Source organism: Limanda limanda, chromosome 16 (genome assembly GCF_963576545.1).
Source record: "Limanda limanda chromosome 16, fLimLim1.1, whole genome shotgun sequence".
Taxonomy (NCBI): Eukaryota; Metazoa; Chordata; class Actinopteri; order Pleuronectiformes; family Pleuronectidae; genus Limanda; species Limanda limanda.
Genome location: NC_083651.1, coordinates 6,897,136 through 6,915,997, shown reverse-complemented (window position 1 = coordinate 6,915,997; position 18,862 = coordinate 6,897,136). Strand labels below are relative to the sequence as shown.

At 41.3% G+C, this 18,862-nt stretch overlaps 3 protein-coding genes and 1 pseudogene across 3 annotated transcripts; all 4 read right to left on the bottom strand.

Moving 5' to 3' along the window:
* Nucleotides 1–1,447: 1,447 nt before the first annotated feature.
* Nucleotides 1,448–2,371, bottom strand: LOC133021986 (olfactory receptor 11H6-like). Its single transcript, XM_061088999.1, has one exon. It carries the CDS (start codon nt 2,366–2,368, stop codon nt 1,448–1,450), a length of 921 nt encoding a protein of 306 aa, XP_060944982.1. The 5' UTR covers nt 2,369–2,371.
* A 3,597-nt stretch (nt 2,372–5,968) lies between these two features.
* LOC133022019 (olfactory receptor 5AR1-like) lies at nt 5,969–7,466 on the bottom strand. The gene is made up of 2 exons (XM_061089034.1): nt 6,551–7,466; nt 5,969–5,997 (listed from the first exon to the last, which is right to left on the bottom strand). The coding sequence occupies exons 1-2, from the start codon at nt 7,458–7,460 to the stop codon at nt 5,969–5,971; spliced, it is 939 nt and encodes a 312-aa protein (XP_060945017.1). The 5' UTR covers nt 7,461–7,466.
* A 448-nt stretch (nt 7,467–7,914) lies between these two features.
* Nucleotides 7,915–9,178, bottom strand: LOC133022073 (uncharacterized; annotated as a pseudogene).
* A 7,462-nt stretch (nt 9,179–16,640) lies between these two features.
* Nucleotides 16,641–17,564, bottom strand: LOC133022030 (olfactory receptor 11H6-like). The gene has a single exon (XM_061089046.1). It carries the CDS (start codon nt 17,559–17,561, stop codon nt 16,641–16,643), a length of 921 nt encoding a protein of 306 aa, XP_060945029.1. The 5' UTR covers nt 17,562–17,564.
* Nucleotides 17,565–18,862: the final 1,298 nt, after the last annotated feature.

Below are 18,862 nucleotides of genomic sequence, written 5' to 3'. Positions count from 1 at the left end.
TTGTATGTACTTATCCTAATGTCATTTCAGAACTAAGCCACTCCTCCCTGCTCTGCAATTCCTCGTTCCACAAATCCCATTACCTGCCCCACCCACAGACGCACCTGCCTTCTATCAAATCATTAGTCTCCCAGTATATCCACCTGCCTGTTTCCTTTGTTCTCTGCCAGATCGTCTAGTGTGTTTTCCCCCAGCCTTCCGGCGTTATCTTCTGACTTAGTGTTCTGTGCCTGATCTCCGTTGTAACCTGCCTGCTGTACCCTGGACTACCGTTTTGCCTGCTCCCTACCGGATTCGTTTGCCTTCTCTGACTGACTGCCTGGCTTCTGACCCCTGATCCGTTAATAAAGAAGAATTTTGCTATTTCCAAACCTGCTCCACTGTCGTGCTTTTGGGTTCACGCTTGCAATTTTGCCCACCCTGACATAAACACCTTACCGCAAATACATTCTGTACTCGTCGTTGTATTTCCTTTGCCATATGTCAGTGTCCATTGGTCCATCCGAATGGGATGCTCCCCTCCCCCCCCTTTGTCTACCCTCCTTTTCAGTGTCAGACATTGTGTTGAGAATTAAAATGTGATGGTTGAAGGATTTGATTTCCTGATCAACAATGTTTTACACATGTTCATGGTGACATTATTCTGGCTCTAACAGCTTGAAAACTATAAATACAGTTTATTGATCTTCACCGTACATGTATTCTGTCTTCCATACAGAATATGTATAATGTTATAAGATGTATTCAACGAGGCATCATGTGCTTTACTCAACAGATTTCTTTCTTGCAACAATCACAATTACTTGAGAATAGAACAGTGAACACTGAATATAAGCTGCAAAGAAATAACACAGCTCACGTTATCTGGCTTTTTAATGAAGACTTAATTTCAGCGTTTTTAAATCTCAGGGAATAATCAATGTGGGGAGTAAAAACTTTGGTTTTGTCTGTAACTGATATTGTTACAGCTTTTATTGCCATTGTGTTACTGTATATTTGGCCTGAATACTCTATTGTAATTGTCTGTATCGTGGTGAAGGCAAGGACAAACTCAAGAATGGAGCTTTGTGCCACTATCAAAATGATTCCAGCTAAAATGTTTAGCAGGTACCTCTTTGTTAAATGAAAAGGTTGGACATTGACTACTTTCATCGCTCTCCTTTAGCAGGTCTGGGTTTTCTCAGTGTTTTATTTTTGTGGAAAGATATCTTAAACCCCACCCCAAAAAATGAACAGAACAGTGACCTTATAACAAATCTAATGAAATGTGCACATCATTTCTCACCAAAGAACTTTATTACATGTACATACATATCTAAATAAATTGGAGTCAAGTTCATATACATGCAGAAAATGGTTATACAAAATGATTAAATAATAGTACTGAATTAAAAGTGGCATAAAGAATTTTCTACCTACACACATCAATACCGATTTCAGCCTGTTTTTAAAATAACAGTCTCTGAAGTCTGTTCCGAATTTTGGTCAATTTGAAACCATAAATGAGAGGATTCATGAGTGGAGGTATGACAAGAAATTCTACTGCAATAAAGTTTTTAAAGGTTTGAGGTAATTTCTTTGAACCAAATCGTACATTCATAAGATCAAAAAGTACCGTGAAAAGAAAAGTGATCAAAGAGAATAAATGTGGCACACATGTTTGCATGAACTTTGCCCTGTTTTCTGTAGAATTTACACATGTTCTAACAAGATATATGTAGGACCAAACTTTAAATACACCATGAAATACATAAAAGAGTATTGAAACATATGCAACGATGTTGTTAACCATAGTTTCATCTGGGGAACAAGCAAGTGTAACAATAATCCCATTCACACAAAAGAGTCTGGCAATATAAGGGCTGCATAACTTCAGTCTTGATGTTAGACAAATTTTTATGCCTACAATGCAGAAAGGTGTAAACCAGGAGAAACACACTAACTTCATGAGTCTTTGCTTTGACATGACAGAGTGATACTGCAGTGGTCGACATATAGCCACATATCTGTCATAGGCCATTACTGCAAGAAAAGAGAGGTCATTGCTGACAAAAGAGTGAATTACTAAACCCTGAACAAAACATCCAGAATAAGAGATGACATGAACAGGAGAGAGCAGATCCCACAGAAACTTGGGGAAGAAACCTGTTGTTCCATAAAGTCCATTCATGCAAAATGCACACAGCAGGATATACATTGGTTCATGGAGGTTTTTATCCAAGATGATGGTCACAATAAGAGTTATATTTACCAGCAAAATGACACAGTAACACAGTAAAGTGAGAGAGAAGAGAACAGACCTGTAGTTCATTGATTCACTTAAACCTGAAAGATAGAACCCTTTTATCACAGAGACATTATCCATCATGAGTACAAGTGCAATATCTATTTTTATCCTCGGGTTGTATACCTGCATAATTAACACAGGTGATGTCCCCTTATCTCACTGTTATTAGAACTTCTCTGAAGGCAGCAGTGCACTGTGATGGAAGTTTTCTGGAAGCTGGTGAAAGGAGAACTCAGGCAGCAGCTGACACGCAGAAGACTCTAAAGTAGACTTGATGCATCAAGGAGACCAGAGGGTGAAACAATATACAAACAGAGTAACATGAGCAATTATCAGCCCCCCCCCCCCCCCCCAGTCTGAAGATGTCTCGACCAGCATCACAATTTATCTCCCTCTACTTGCGTCCCCCATTCCAACAGCACATCTATGATTGGCTAGAATTGCTGCCCCCCTATGATACATGTAGGTGTTCACATCCTATTGGATGGTTAATCCAAAGGCATGGTTACCTTATTTTCCTTATGTTTTGCCACTGGTGTCATACACATCTAAATTTCACCTTTGAGACTTGAAACCGACTTGAGACGCAAGTTACATATTTGCTATTTCTACTTTTGAGAAAGCTTTTTTATGATAGTGGAGGCAATAACGGGTGCTTCCTCTTTTTGCTCTTGCCGTTGCATTTCTTACCAGTATGAATAAGGATAAACAACAATAATTGTTTTGCAAATGGAAAGAATTGCAATCCGTGACCACTATGATTTCTACACTTACAGTTCCTGTTCATCTTTTTTTTTTAAATATACTTATTTTCAGGTTAATCTCATGTGTGGCCTTGCCCACTTTGTCCTTAAGTCGGGCTGTGACCTCAGGTATAGAGAGAATTAGTGTTCTTCCTGGAAAATTAAACAGAGCTAAGTATACCTTAAAGCAGAGGTCTTCAACAGGGGGTCCTGCAGGTGGGCCGCGAAATCTTTGGTTGATTAGACCATTTTTTAAATTTTTTTTTTCACAAATTGAATTGTCTTTCAATACACATTAACATGCATCCAACCTATTGTGAGGCTGATTTGACCCTCTGTGTGACAACCTCCATCCATCCAAGATTAGATAAGTTGTGTGCTACCCATCAGGGTCCGACATCTCACTAATGTGGGAGTATGTGTGCCATCCACAGATAGCTTGAGGATTCACTGTCTCTTCTACATGTATGTTTAAAATAAAAACATGAATCTGTGAATTACTTTAATAGCTCAGTGATGTATGCAAGATGTACAGTGGGTACGGGAAGTATTCAGACCCCTTTAAATATTTCACTCTTTGTTTCATTGCAGCAATTTGCAAAAATCAAAAAAGTTCATTTTATTTCTCATTAATGTACACTCAGCACCCCATCTTGACAGAAAAAAACAGAAATGTATAAATTTTTGCAAATTTATTAAAAAAGAAAAACTGAAATATCACATGGTCATAAGTATTCAGACCTTTTGCTGTGACACTCATATTTAACGCATGCTGTCCATTTCTTCTGATCCTCCTTGAGATGGTTCTACTCCTTCATTGGAGTCCAGCTGTGTTTAATTAAACTGATTGGACTTGATTAGGAAAGGCACACACCTGTCTATATAAGACCTTACAGCTCACAGTGCATGTCAGAGCAAATGAGAATCATGAGGACGAAGGAACAGAATTGTGGCAAGGCACAGCTCTGGCCAAGGTTACAAAATAATTTCTGCAGCACTCAAGGTTCCTAAGAGCACAATGGCCTCCATAATCTTTAAATGGAAGAAGTTTGGGACGACCAGAACTCTTCCTAGACCTGGCCGTCCAGCCAAACTGAGCAATCGTGGGAGAAGAGCCTTGGTGAGAGAGGAAAAGAAGAACCCAAAGATCACTGTGACTGAGCTCCAGAGATGCAGTAGGGAGAAGGGAGAAAGTTCCACAAAGTCAACTATCACTGCAGCCCTCCACCAGCCGGGGCTTTATGGCAGAGTGGCCTGACAGAAGCCTCTACTCAGTGCAAGACATATGAAAGCCCGCAAAGAGTTTGCCAAAAAACACATGAAGGACTCCCAGACTATGAGAAATAAGATTCTCTGGTCTGATGAGACCAAGATTGAACTTGTTGGCGTTAATTCTAAGCGGTATGTGTGGAGAAAACCAGGCACTGCTCATCACCTGCCCAATACAATCCCAACAGTGAAACATGGTGGTGGCAGCATCATGCTATGGGGGTGTTTTTCAGCTGCAGGGACAGGACAACTGGTTGCAATTGAAGGAAAGATGAATGCGGCAAAGTACAGAGATATCCTGGAAGAAAACCTCTTCCAGAGTGCTCTGGACCTCAGACTGGGCCGACGGTTCACCTTCCAACAAGGCAATGACCCTAAGCAGACAGCTAAAATAACAAAGGAGTGGCTTCGGAACAACTCTGTGACCATTCTTGACTGGCCCAGCCAGAGCCCTGACCTAAACCCAATTGAGCATCTCTGGAGAGACCTGAAAATGGCTGTCCACCAACGTTCACCATCCAACCTGATGGAACTGGAGAGGATCTGCAAGGAAGAATGGCAGAGGATCCCCAAATCCAGGTGTGAAAAACTTGTTGCATCATTCCCAAGAACACTCATGGCTGTACTAGCTCAAAAGGGTGTTTCTACTCAATACTAAGCAAAGGGTCTGAATACCTATGACCATGTGATATTTCAGTTTTTCTTTTTTAATAAATTTGCAAAAATGTCTACATTTCTGTTTTTTTTTTCTGTCAAGATGTGGTGCTGAGTGTACAATGATGAGAAATAAAATGAACTTTTTTAGATTTTAGCAAATGGCTGCAATGAAACAGAGTGAAAAATTTAAAGGGGTCTGAATACTTTCCGTACCCACTGTATGTTTATAAATGGCAGTGGCATGGCCACCCTGTACCTTGCACATGTTTAAATTAAAAACATGAATATATGAACCCGTGTAATATTTGAATAGCTTTGTATTGAATGCATAATATCAGGGTAGTTATGTTGAACATGGCACTAGGCCCAGTTTAATATAAACACAATTTTATGCAATATATATAGTAGGGGGTCCCTGCTCCATCTCTCCACCTGTTTGGGGGTCGGGCTGGCCCGACGGTCAGCTCACTGCCGGCTGGGTCAGCTCGCGGGCCGGCCCGGCTCCCCGGCTAGCATTAGCTCGAGCTAACCGGGCCGGTGGAGCCGGGCTGTCTCTCCCCGGAGCCAGGCTTCAGCCCACCTGACTCTGGTTCAAAACGATATGGTTGCAAGATTGTATCTTCGTCTCCAGTAGCCATATTTCTACAGAGGCAATGGATAGCTAAAAATCTGGGTGCTTGTATCTCGTGAAGGAGGGAGGAGGGGGGAGGGTGGCACTCAATACAGGTCAATCTGAGGAGGGCTGCTTTAGACAGGGTAAAAAGGGTGCTGTTTTAAATTATCCTTGTGGTATTTTGACCAAAATATGTTTCAGACATTTTATTAAGACCCCAATGAACCATATCAACTGCGGTAAAATGGGCATAATATGTCTCCTTTAAATAAACTTTCCGATCAATTTGTTTATTTCATTTAATCCCCCTGTTTAAATCTCAGGGAATAATCAACATTGGGAGTAAAAACTTTGGTTTTGTTTGTAACTGATATTGTTACAGCTTTTATTGCCATTGTGTTACTGTATACTAGGCCTGAAAAGTCTATTGTAATTGTATGTATTGTGGTGAAGGCAGGACATATGCAAGAATGGTGCTTTTTGACACAATCAAAATGATTCCAGCAAAAATGTTTAGCAGGTACCTCTTTTTTAAATGAAAAGGTTGGAAATTGACTACTTTCATCTCTCTCCTTTAGCATTTCTGTTTTCTCATTGTTTTATTTTTTGTGCAAATATATCTTAATACCCCCCTCCCACAAATTGAACAGAACAGTTACCTAATAACAAATCTAATGACATGTGCACATCATCTCTCACTGAAGATCTTTAGTACATTTAAAAACATATCTAACTGAATGGGAATCATGAAAATACACAAACTGAAAATAGGAATTCAAAATGATTTAACAATAGTACTAAATAAAACTTTCTACAGATTATTCTACACACATCAATACCAATTTCAACTGAAAATACAAAGTTAGATATTCAACTAACTTGAAAATAACAGCTACTTGTGCATATTTAAAATATGAGCAATACAAGCAAGGTTTTAAGTTTCCTTAATGTTCACCAAGACTTAACTTGTTTTTAAAGTTACTATTTCGCGAAGTCTGTTCCGAATTTTGGTCAGTTTGAAACCATAAATGAGAGGATTCATGAGTGGAGGTATGACAAGATATTCTATTGCAATAAAGTTTTTAAAGGGTTGAGGTAATTTTTTCAACTCAAATCGTAAATTCATAATATCAAAAAGTAACGTGAAAAGAAAAGTGATCAGAGAGAATAAATGTGGCACACATGTTTGCATGAACTTTGCCCTGTTTTCTATAGAATTAACACATGTTCTAATGATATATATGTAGGACCAAACTATAAATACACCATGAAATACATAAAAGATTATTAAAATATATGCAGCTATGTTGTTAACCATAGTTTCAGCTGGGAAACAAGCAAGTGTCACAATGAGCCAATTCACACAGAACAGTCTGGCAATATACGGGCTGCATAACTTCAGTCTTGATGTTAGACAAACATTTGCACCTATAAGGCAGAAAGGTGTTAACCAGGAGAAAATCACTAACTTCATGAGTCTTTGCTTTGACATGATAGAGTGATACTGCAGTGGTCGACATATAGCCACATACCTGTCATATGCCATTACTGCAAGAATGGAGAGATCACTGCAGGCAAATGAGTACAGTACATGAACCTGAAGAAAACATCCAGAATAAGAGATGACATGAACAGGAGAGAGCAGATCCCACAGAAACTTGGGGAAGAAACCAGTTGTTCCATAAAGTCCATTCATGCAAAATGCACACAGCAAAATATACATTGGTTCATGGAGGTTTTTATCCAAGAAGATGGTCACAATAAGAGTTATATTTACAAGCAAAATGACACAGTAACATAACAAACTGAGAGAGAAGAAAATATACCTGTTGTTCTTTGATTCACTTAAACCTGAAAGATAGAATATTGTTATCACAGAGACATTATCCATTGTGAATAAAAGCCTTAAATGATATAAAGTTATTTTGTCTGTGTTCTGTTCAGTGTTCTTAAATGAAAATACTCTCATCCCCTCATCTCACTGTTATTAGTATCTTGACTGAAGACGGCAGTGCATGAGCTGGGGATTTAAACCAACCAATCAGTGGACAGGAAGTGCTTTCATCATTAAACATTAATGTGTTTAAGCACCACTGGATACAAAATAAACTCGGTAATACCTGAAAGCACCTGGAGATTCACTTCCACGTTATTGTCTTTAAATATTTGTACACCAACTCATACCTGAACCTTTGATGCCCAGTATAAATTAAACCTTCTTTATATTTTCAATTTAGAATTTTGAACCCAACCTGAGACGGACATTTATTTTTTTGCCATTTCTTCTTTAGAGACAATATTATATGTGAAGCTGAAGGCAAGAATGGGAGTTTTCGCATTTATTACTAGTTGGGCTTGAAGCTTATACGAGCCCAGGTGACCAACTCCTCGAGGCCCTTCAGGATCCACCTTCTCCCTGGGACAGATTTTATTGTAACAGTCAGGTCATCGATGAAGGCCCTATTGGGGGGCTGTCTTACACCGGATTTGGTGAGGGGCTGTCTGCACTGAACCTCTGCCAACTTCAACACCATGTTCAGGGTGAGCGTGAAAAGGATCACTGAAATGGTAAATCAACTGATGATGCCCTTCTCGAGCTTGTGCCACTCTGAGGTTGTAGACCCAGCAGAGGCTCTCAGACTGAAGCTTTTGTAGTTGTCCAGCATCAAGTCCCGGAACTTGCCTGGTAGATGGTGCCGGGTTAGTCCCACTTCGACCAGCTTGTGGGCAATGGATCAATAGGCGTTGACAGGTCCAGCCACAACACCACCAGGTCTCCCTTGTTTTGCCGGGCTTCCCCGATCAACTGGGTGACCACGCCTGAGTGTTCAGGACAACCCGATACCTTCGGGATCCCTCCTTTCTGGATCGAGTTGTCAACGTAGGAGTTACTCAGGATTTAGTCTATCAGGCTCCCGGCAACAATGCTGAAGAATATCTTCCCCTCATCACTGATCAGCGAGATGGTTCTGAACTAATCGATGTTCTTCGAGTCTGCCTCCTTTGGAATCCACACCCCGTCTGTATGCCTCCACTAATGAGCTACCTTGCCTCTCCTCCAGATCACCTTCAGGATCCTCCAGAGCCTGAAGAGTAACCTTGGGTAGTTCTTGTGTAACTTGTAAGTTACCCCACTCTGTCCTGGGGCTGAGCTTGCTCTTGCCTTCTTGACCCCCTCCTGGACCTCCTTCCAGCTGGGCTCCTTCCCTTTGAAGTCCATAGTTGGTGCAGGTGCATTAATCAAGGACTCAAAGAGGCCCAGATCTTGCTCCTTGGATTAATCGCTGAAAGTAACTCTGAGGTGGAGGTCGATCTCAGCTTTGGAACAGGTGAGCTGGCCACTGCGCTTCTACCGAGCAGCTGTTTTGTAAACCCAAATGGTTTTGCTAGAATGGCAGTTCGCTTCCTGGTCCTCTCCTTCCTCCCCCTTCTATGCAACTTGGCCCTCCTCAAGGTCGTGAGCTTCTTGCGGAGGATGCTGCACAGCTCTGTGAGAGGTCCCTTCTCCTCATCCCTTGCCTCATTGAACCGCCTGATTTCAATTGTAATCTAGAGGGGTATATAGAGAAGCAGGTGTCCCATTCACCGTGTGCCACCCTCCCTGACCATGCAATGATATCACGTCGGCGCGTTTGCACGATTGAAACATCTATTCTCCGAGGATCCTTCCTCTGAGCCCGAAGAGGACGCAAAACAGCCAGACCTAGAAGGGGACGGACAACAAAATGGAGTAGCAGACCGGGAAGAAGACAGAGACAACTTTGAGGACGACGTGGAGGACAACTTGGATGTTGAGGTAGAAGACAACGGTGACAATAAGGACTATGACCAAGTGGGTGATGCTTCTGCAGATTTATCATCCTTGGACGAAGAATAAGAGGGTCAAGGCCACGGCTGCACCACCACCCCCACCGGACTCGTGGAAAGAGAGACCTTAAAGTCAAGAAAAGGGGAAATAAAATGGCCATCGCGGGCGTACGGCCCAGAGGGGAGTCGCTGCTCCTCCTCCGCCGATGATGCGGGGTCTATCCAGGCCCCACGATGCACACGAAGTCTGGGACACGTGGGTGGCGCGGCTACCTTGTCTCTACAACCTGGGGCCGTGGGTGAGCACCTGCTTCCGTTCAGAGGTTACTCTTTATTTTATATTACTATTATTATTATTATTATTATTATGTTATGCTGTTATGTCACGTACAACGGTGACCTGCGATTCCAAATCAAGCTACGCTTGGAAGATGCAACTGTACACCCGAAAGCCGGGCAACGGACACCCAAAATGGAACTTGGGGTTGCGGGTAGTGCTTGATGTAACGGAGGGACTACACGGTCGTGACGTCACATGCGACAATTACTTTACCTCCTACGAACTTGCACTGCAGCTGCTGGAGAGGAAGATCATCGTGGTCGGCACAGTTCGGAAGAACAAGCCCGAGCTGTCAAAGAAAGCCAGCTTCAGCCCGCCTCCAGACCCCCACCACCCCCCAGCTTATTGACGGGGCCCCTGCTCACAACGTTAATCGTCTCCTTAAGTCCCGACCGCGGGGAAGAGGCTTCCAGTATCTGGTGGACTGGGAGGACTATGGACCTGGGAGCCGTCCCGCAACATCTTTGAAACCTCATCAAGGAGTTCCATAGGGTCTATCCTGACCAGCCTGGTGGGACGTCAGGAGCCGTCCATAAAGGGAGGGGTTCTGTCACGACTTCAGCCTGTTATTAACAATGTCTTATCTTATTTTTTGTATGTACTTATCCTAATGTCATTTCAGAACTAAGCCACTCCTCGTTCCACAAATCCCATTACCTGCCCCACCCACAGACGCACCTGCCTTCTATCAATCAATCAATCAATCAAGTTTTATTTGTATAGCCCACATTCACAAATAACAATTCGTCTCATGGGGCTTTAACATTGTGTGACATCCTCTGTCCTTAACCCTCAACAAGAGTAAGGAAAAACTACTAAAAACCCTTTTCACAGGTAAAAATATGTAGAAACCTCAGAGAGAGCCACATGTGAGGGATCCCTCTCTCAGGACGGACAGAAGTGCAATAGATGTCAGGTGTAAGAAAACATCATCAGGATTTTTAGCAGCATCCATTAGGCTAAACATTTTTCAATACTATGTGTCAGGCAGTCCCGCTGCAATCACAGTCTCTGGCCAGCAGCAAGACCACGATCCAGCATCAGGATGGATCCACTATAATCTACAGTCATTGTCCACCGCCGCCAGTTAGAATCCATTATCAGCTGCCGCCTCGGTCGTGGTCCCTCATCATCCGATGCCAACGCGACAAAGGATCCTCCATTACAACGACGATCAGCTGGCACGATACAGAATCCACCGAACTGGATCCACCATTGCGACCTCCGACACGCGATCCACAATCATATAATCCATGGTGCGGCCACAGCTGTGGCCCTGCATCCGCGGGCGCTAAGGCACAGAAACTCCGGGAAAAGGGGTCAAGTTAGTAACATGTACTGATCAGATAAGAATTATCTTGATGTGATAAATATGGAGAAAAAGGAAGGAGAAGCAGGAAAGAGAAGCTCCGTGTGTCTTGTGTCATAAATTCCCTGTGCGTCTTAGCATCATCAGGGGTTTTTGCCATTTAATCAAATTTGGAACATCGCACTAATTAGCTCTAACTATAAGCTTTATAAAAAAGGAAGGTTTTGAGTCTACTTTTAAACGAACAGAGCGTGTCTGCTTCCCTAACTGAAAGTGAGAGATTATTCCACAGCAGTGGGGCTTGATGGCTAAAAGCTCTGGCTCCTACTCTACTTTTAGAGACTTTAGGGACAACAAGTAAACCTGAGTTCTGGGATCGGAGTGCTCTAGTAGGTTGATATGGTACTAACATCTCTTTAAGGTAAAGAGGTGCCATATCATTAAGGGCCTTGAAGGTGAGGAGGAGAATTTTAAATTTCATCTAGATTTAATAGGAAGCCAGTGTAGCGATGCTAATACTGGGGAAATGTGCTCTCTTTTCTTAGTTCTCGTCAGGACACGTGCTGCGACATTTTGGACCAGCTGCAGAGTCTTTAACGACTTGCTGCTGGAGCCTGATAATAATGAATTACAATAGTCCAGCCTCGATGTAACAAAGGCGTGGACTAGTTTTTCTGCATCTTTTTGCGAAAGGACATGTCTGATTTTTGAGATATTACGCAAGTGGAAAAACGCGGTCCTAGAAATTACTTTTAAGTGACTATTAAAGGACAAATCAGGATCGAAGATCACTCCCAAGTTCCTGACTGTGTCATTGGAAGCAAGGGCAATGTCATCTAGCGCAGCTATATCATTAGATAATGTATCTCTAAGGTGTTTAGGGCCGAGTATTATAACCTCTGTTTTATCTGAGTTTAATAAGAGAAAATTGCAGGTCATCCAGGTTTTTATGTCCTTGAGACATGCTCGAAGTTTAGTTAATTGATTACTTTGATCAGGTTTTATTGACAAATATAACTGGGTGTCATCCGCATAACAGTGAAAATTTACCGAGTGTGTCCTGATAATGTTTCCTAGTGGAAGCATATATAATGAGAATAAAATTGGGCCGAGCACAGACCCCTGTGGGACACCATGGTTAACTTTGGTGCGCACCGATGACTCATCATTGATTTGAACGAATTGGGAGCGATCAGCAAAATAAGATTTAAACCAGTTTAAGGCCGTTCCTTTAATGTTAATTAACTGTTTAAGTCTCTCTAATAAAATTTGATGGTCAATTGTGTCGAATGCTGCACTGAGATCTAACAGAACGAGGACAGACACAAGTCCCTGATCTGAAGCTATTAGAAGGTCGTTAGTGACTTTTGCCAGGGCTGTCTCTGTGCTGTGATTGGTTCTAAACCCAGACTGAAAGTCTTCATATATATTATTTTCCTGGAGAAACTCACACAGCTGATTGGCTACAACTTTTTCTAAGATTTTAGATAGGAAGGGGAGATTAGATATTGGCCTGTAATTTGCTAAAACCTCTGGGTCTAGGGTGGGTTTTTTGAGTAGGGGTTTGATTACAGCTATTTTAAAAGACTGTGGTACATAACCTGATGATAATGACAGATTGATTGTGTTAAGTAACAAATTATCTATTAGGGGCAGAATTTCTTTAAGTAATTTAGTTGGAATCGGATCTAAAATACAGGTTGTTGGTTTAGAACCTGAGACTATTTTGGTAAACTGATCACGGGTGATCAGAGAGAAGCTGTCTAAATAATGGGAAGGATTCTCAGCCGTTTCTGAGATCTCTATTGTTGGGAGGGTATTAGTGCCAATTGAGGGCAGGAGATGATTGATTTTATTTCTAATAGTTAGAATTTTATCATTAAAAAAGGTCATAAAGATATTGCTATTTAGGGATCGAGGAATACTGGGTTCGGTGGAGGTGTGACTCTCTGTCAGCCTGGCTACAGTGCTGAAGAGAAACCTGGGGTTGTTTTTATTCTCTTCTATTAGTTTTGAGTAATAGGCAGCTCTTGCTTTGTGGAGAGCCTTTTTATATTCTGTAACACTACTCTTCCAGTCTAGGAGATTTTCAACACTGTTGCTGGAGCGCCACTTCCTTTCTATTTTTCTTGATATTTGTTTCAACTCATGTGTCTTGGAATTATACCACGGAGCTAATTTACTATGTTTTACACATTTCTTTTTTAGAGGCGCTATTGAGTCTAATGTTAATCGTAATGAGTCTGCAGAGCTTTCTACGAGGTGGTCAATCTCAATAGAGCTCGGGTTTTTAAAGAATTTGTTGTTTATGTCGACGGATAATACGGGTTTAAATGTAATCGGAATTATTTCCTTAAATTTAGCTACAGCACTATCAGGTAGACATCTAGAAAATGAGTTTTTTATTAGGGGCATATATTCAGATAGTGAAAAATCGAAGGTTATTAAATTATGGTCTGATAGTACTGGATTGCGCGGAAGTACTGTTAAATGTTCAATTTTGACACCGTATGATAACACAAGGTCAAGTGTGTGGTTACAACAATGAGTAGGTTGATGCACACACTGACTAAAACCAATTGAGTCTAGTATTGAAATAAATGCTACGCTCAGGCTATCTTTATTATTGTCAACATGAATATTAAAGTCACCAACAATTATAATTTTATCTGTCTTTAGGACTAGGTTTGATAAAAACTCAGGGAATTCTGTTAGAAATTCAGTATAAGCCCCAGGAGCACGATAAACTACAGCACATATGATTGGCTGTTGGTGTTTCCTGGATTGACGTGGAAGATTAAGAACAAGACATTCAAATGAGTTGTAGCTAAGTTTAGGTTTAGGATTAATTGATAGACTGGAGTTAAAAATAGCAGCAACTCCACCTCCTCGCCCGAGTTCCCTGGGAACGTGTGAATTTATATGACTGGGGGGAGTAGATTCATTTAAACTGACATATTCATCAGGATGCAGCCACGTCTCAGTAAGGGACAATAAATCTATATTGTAGTCTGAGACTAGTTCATTAACTAAAATAGCCTTTGAGGACAGTGATCTAATGTTTAAAAGACCACATTTGAAAGTCTTAGTTTCCTGTGTTGTTCCAGAGGTTGTGTTAATTTGTATAAGATTATTGTGAGTTCTCGCTCTGTTATTGTTTAATTTAAATAATTTAATCGGACGGTAGACAGAGACAGTCTCTATGCGGTTGGGTGACTGATCCAGAGGGAGCGCAGAGAAGTGTTTAGCACTGCAGCTCTGCTTCCTGGTCCCAACTCTGGGTTGTCATGTGATAGACTTAGTAATATTCTTAGATAAGAGAGCTGCTAAATCCCAAGTGGGATGAACGCCATCTCTCCTAACAAGACCAGGTTTCCTCCAAAAAGTTTGCCAATTATCTATAAAGCCCACACCGTTTACAGGACACCACCTCGACAGCCAGCGGTTAAAAGACAATATGCGACTAAACATGTCATCACCTGATGTGTTAGGGAGAGGGCCAGAGAAAACTACTGTGTCCGACATCGTTTTAGCAAAAGCACACACAGACTCAACATTAACTTTAGTGACCTCCGACATACGAAGCCGGGAGTCGTTGCTGCCGACGTGAATTACGATTTTACTGTATTTACGTTTAGTTTTAGCCAGCAGCTTCAATTTGGATTGGATGTCGCCGGCTCTGGCCCCCGGGATACAATTGACTATGGCCGCTGGTGTCGCTAATCTCACGTTTCTGAGAACCGAGTCGCCAATAACCAGAGTTTGATTCTCAGCGGGTGTGTCGCTGAGTGGAGAAAATCTATTTGAGACGTGAACTGGTGGCTCTTTAATCGTGGGCTTTCTATGGGTGGTACTATGCCCCCTCCGGACCGTCACCCAGCCACCCTGGGCTCCCGGCTGCCCGGGGCAAGTCGAGGGACTGCTAGCTGAAGCTAAGCTAGATGGCTTCGCTGCGGCTAGCACGGGCCGGCTAACTATAGCTAACGGGGGTTCTAAGCTGAGGAGCCGAGCTTCTAAGTTGCTAAGCCTCGCCTCCATGTCTACCAACATACTACATTTATTACATTTACCACTACTGTTAATGGAGGCGGAGGAGTAAGTAAACATGAGACACTCGGAGCAAGTGAGAGCGGTGGAGCGAGAGGGAGAGAGAGAACACATCGCTGCTAAAACTATGAGTGTGAGATTTAAACAGAACACAGAATCACAAAGCACCAGAGAGGAGGGGCTGGTATGTGAGGGTCCTTAACTATATACCGGTGATTTTAGCCGTAGTAGAACAGAAAGACATTCTATCAAATCATTAGTCTCCAAGTATATCCACCTGCCTGTTTCCTTTGTTCTCTGCCAGATCGTCTAGTGTGTTTTACCCTAGCCTTCCGGCGTTATCTTCTGACTTAGTGTTCTGTGCCTGATCTCCATTGTAACCTGCCTGCTGTACCCTGGACTACCGTTTTGCCTGCTCCCTACCGGATTCGTTTGCCTTCTCTGACTGACTGCCTGGCTTCTGACCCCTGATCCGTTAATAAAGAAGAATTTTGCTATTTCCAAACCTGCTCCACTGTCGTGCTTTTGGGTTCACGCTTGCAATTTTGCCCACCCTGACATAAACACCTTACCGCAAATACATTCTGTACTCGTTGTTGTATTTCCTTTGCCATATGTCAGTGTCCATTGGTCCATCCGAATTGGATGCTTCCCCCCCCCCCTCTTTGTCTACCCTCCTTTTCAGTGTCAGACATTGTGTTGAGAATTAAAATGTGATGGTCGAAGGATTTGATTTCCTGATCAACAATGTTTTACACATGTTCATGTCTCTAACGGCTTGAAAACTATAAAAACAGTTTACTGATCTTCACCGTACATGTATTCTGTCTTTCATACAGAATTTGTATAATGTTATAAGATGTATTAAACGAGGCATCATGTGCTTTACTCAACAGATTTCTTTCTTGCAACAATCACAATAACTTGAGAGAATAGAACAGTGAACACTGAATATAAGCTGCAATGAAATAACACAGCTCACTTTATCTGGCTTTAATGAAGACTTCATTTCACTGTTTTTAAATCTCAGGGAATAATCAATGTGGGGAGTAAAAACTTTGGTTTTGTCTGTAACTGATATTGTTACAGCTTTTATTGCCATTGTGTTACTGTATATTTGGCCTGAATACTCTAGTGTAATGGTCTGTATCGTGGTGAAGGCCAGGACAAACTCAAGAATGGAGCTTTTGGCCACTATCAAAATGATTCCAGCTAAAATGTTTAGCAGGTACCTCTTTGTTAAATGAAAAGGTTGGACATTGACTACTTTCATCTCTCTCCTCTAGCAGGTCTGGGTTTTCTCAGTGTTTTATTTTTGTGCAAAGATATCTTAAACCCCACCCCAAAAAATGAACAGAACAGTTACCTTACAACAAATCTAATGAAATGTGCACATCATTTCTCACCAAAGAACTTTATTACATGTACATACATATCTAAATAAATTGGAGTCAAGTTCATATACATGCAGAAAATGGTTATACAAAATGATTAAATAATAGTACTGAATTAAAAGTGGCATAAAGAATTTTCTACCTACACACATCAATACCGATTTCAGCCTGTTTTTAAAATAACAGTCTCTGAAGTCTGTTCCGAATTTTGGTCAATTTGAAACCATAAATGAGAGGATTCATGAGTGGAGGTATGACAAGAAATTCTACTGCAATAAAGTTTTTAAAGGTTTGAGGTAATTTCTTTGAACCAAATCGTACATTCATAAGATCAAAAAGTACCGTGAAAAGAAAAGTGATCAAAGAGAATAAATGTGGCACACATGTTTGCATGAACTTTGCCCTGTTTTCTGTAGAATTTACACATGTTCTAACAAGATATATGTAGGACCAAACTATAAATACACCATGAAATACATAAAAGAGTATTGAAACATATGCAACGATGTTGTTAACCATAGTTTCATCTGGGGAACAAGCAAGTGTAACAATAATCCCATTCACACAAAAGAGTCTGGCAATATAAGGGCTGCATAACTTCAGTCTTGATGTTAGACAAATATTTATGCCTACAATGCAGAAAGGTGTTAAGCAGGAGAAACACACTAACTTCATGAGTCTTTGCTTTGACATGACAGAGTGATACTGCAGTGGTCGACATATAGCCACATATCTGTCATATGCCATTACTGCAAGAAAAGAGAGGTCACTGCTGACAAAAGAGTGAATTACTAAACCCTGAACAAAACATCCAGAGTAAGAGATGACATGAACAGGAGAGAGCAGATCCCACAGAAACTTGGGGAAGAAACCTGTTGTTCCATAAAGTCCATTCATGCAAAATGCACACAGCAGAATATACATTGGTTCATGGAGGTTTTTATCCAAGATGATGGTCACAATAAGAGTTATATTTACCAGCAAAATGACACAGTAACACAGTAAAGTGAGAGAGAAGAGAACAGACCTGTAGTTCATTGATTCACTTAAACCTGAAAGATAGAACACTTTTATCACAGAGACATTATCCATCATGAGTACAAGTGCAATATCTATTTTTATCCTCGGGTTGTATACCTGCATAATTAACACAGGTGATGTCCCCTTATCTCACTGTTATTAGAACTCACTGTTATTAGCACTGTGATGGAAGTTTTCTGGAAGCTGGTGAAAGGAGAACTCAGGCAGCAGCTGACACGCAGAAGACTCTAAGGTAGACTTGATGCATCAAGGAGAACAGAGGGTGAAACAATATTTAAACAGAGTTACATGAGCAATTGTCAGCCCCCCCCCCCCCCCAGTCTGAAGATGTCTCGACCAGCATCACAATTTATCTCCCTCTACTTGCGTCACCCATTCCAACAGCACATCTATGATTGGCTAGAATTGCTGCCCCCCTTTGTTACATGTAGGTGTTCACATCCTATTGGATAGTTAAGCCTACAGCATGGATACCTTATTTTCCTTATGTTTTGCCACTGGTGTCATACACATCTAAATTTCACCTTTGAGACTTGAAACCGACTTGAGACGCAAGTTACATATTTGCTATTTCTACTTTTGAGAAAGCTTTTTTATGATAGTGGAGGCAATAATGGGTGCTTCCTCTTTTTGCTCTTGCCTTTGCATTTCTTACCAGTATGAATTAAGATAAACAACAATAACTGTTTTGCAAATGGAAAGAATTGCAATCCGTGACCACTATGATTTCTACACTTACAGTTCCTGTTCATCTTTTTTTTTAAATATACTTATTTTCAGGTTAATCTCATGTGTGGCCTTGCCCACTTTGTCCTTAAGTCGGGCTGTGACCTCAGGTATAGAGAGAATTAGTGTTCTTCCTGGAAAAAAATTAAACAGAGCTAAGTATACCTTAAAGCAGAGGTCTTCAACAGGGGGTCCTGCAGGTGGGCCGCGAAATCTTTGGTTGATTAGACCATTTTTTTAATTTTTTTTTTCACGAATTTAATTGTCTTTCAATACACATTAACATGCATCCAACATATTGTGAGGCTGATTTGACCCTCTGTGTGACAACCTCCATCCATCCAAGATTCGATAAGTTGTGTGCTACCCATCAGGGTCCGACATCTCACTAATGTGGGAGTATGTGTGCCATCCACAGATAGCTTGAGGATTCACTGTCTCTTCTACATGTATGTTTAAAATAAAAACATGAATCTGTGAATTACTTGAATAGCTCAGTGTTGTATGCAAGATGTACAGTGGGTACGGGAAGTATTCAGACCCCTTTAAATATTTCACTCTTTGTTTCATTGCAGCAATTTGCAAAAATCAAAAAAGTTCATTTTATTTCTCATTAATGTACAATCAGC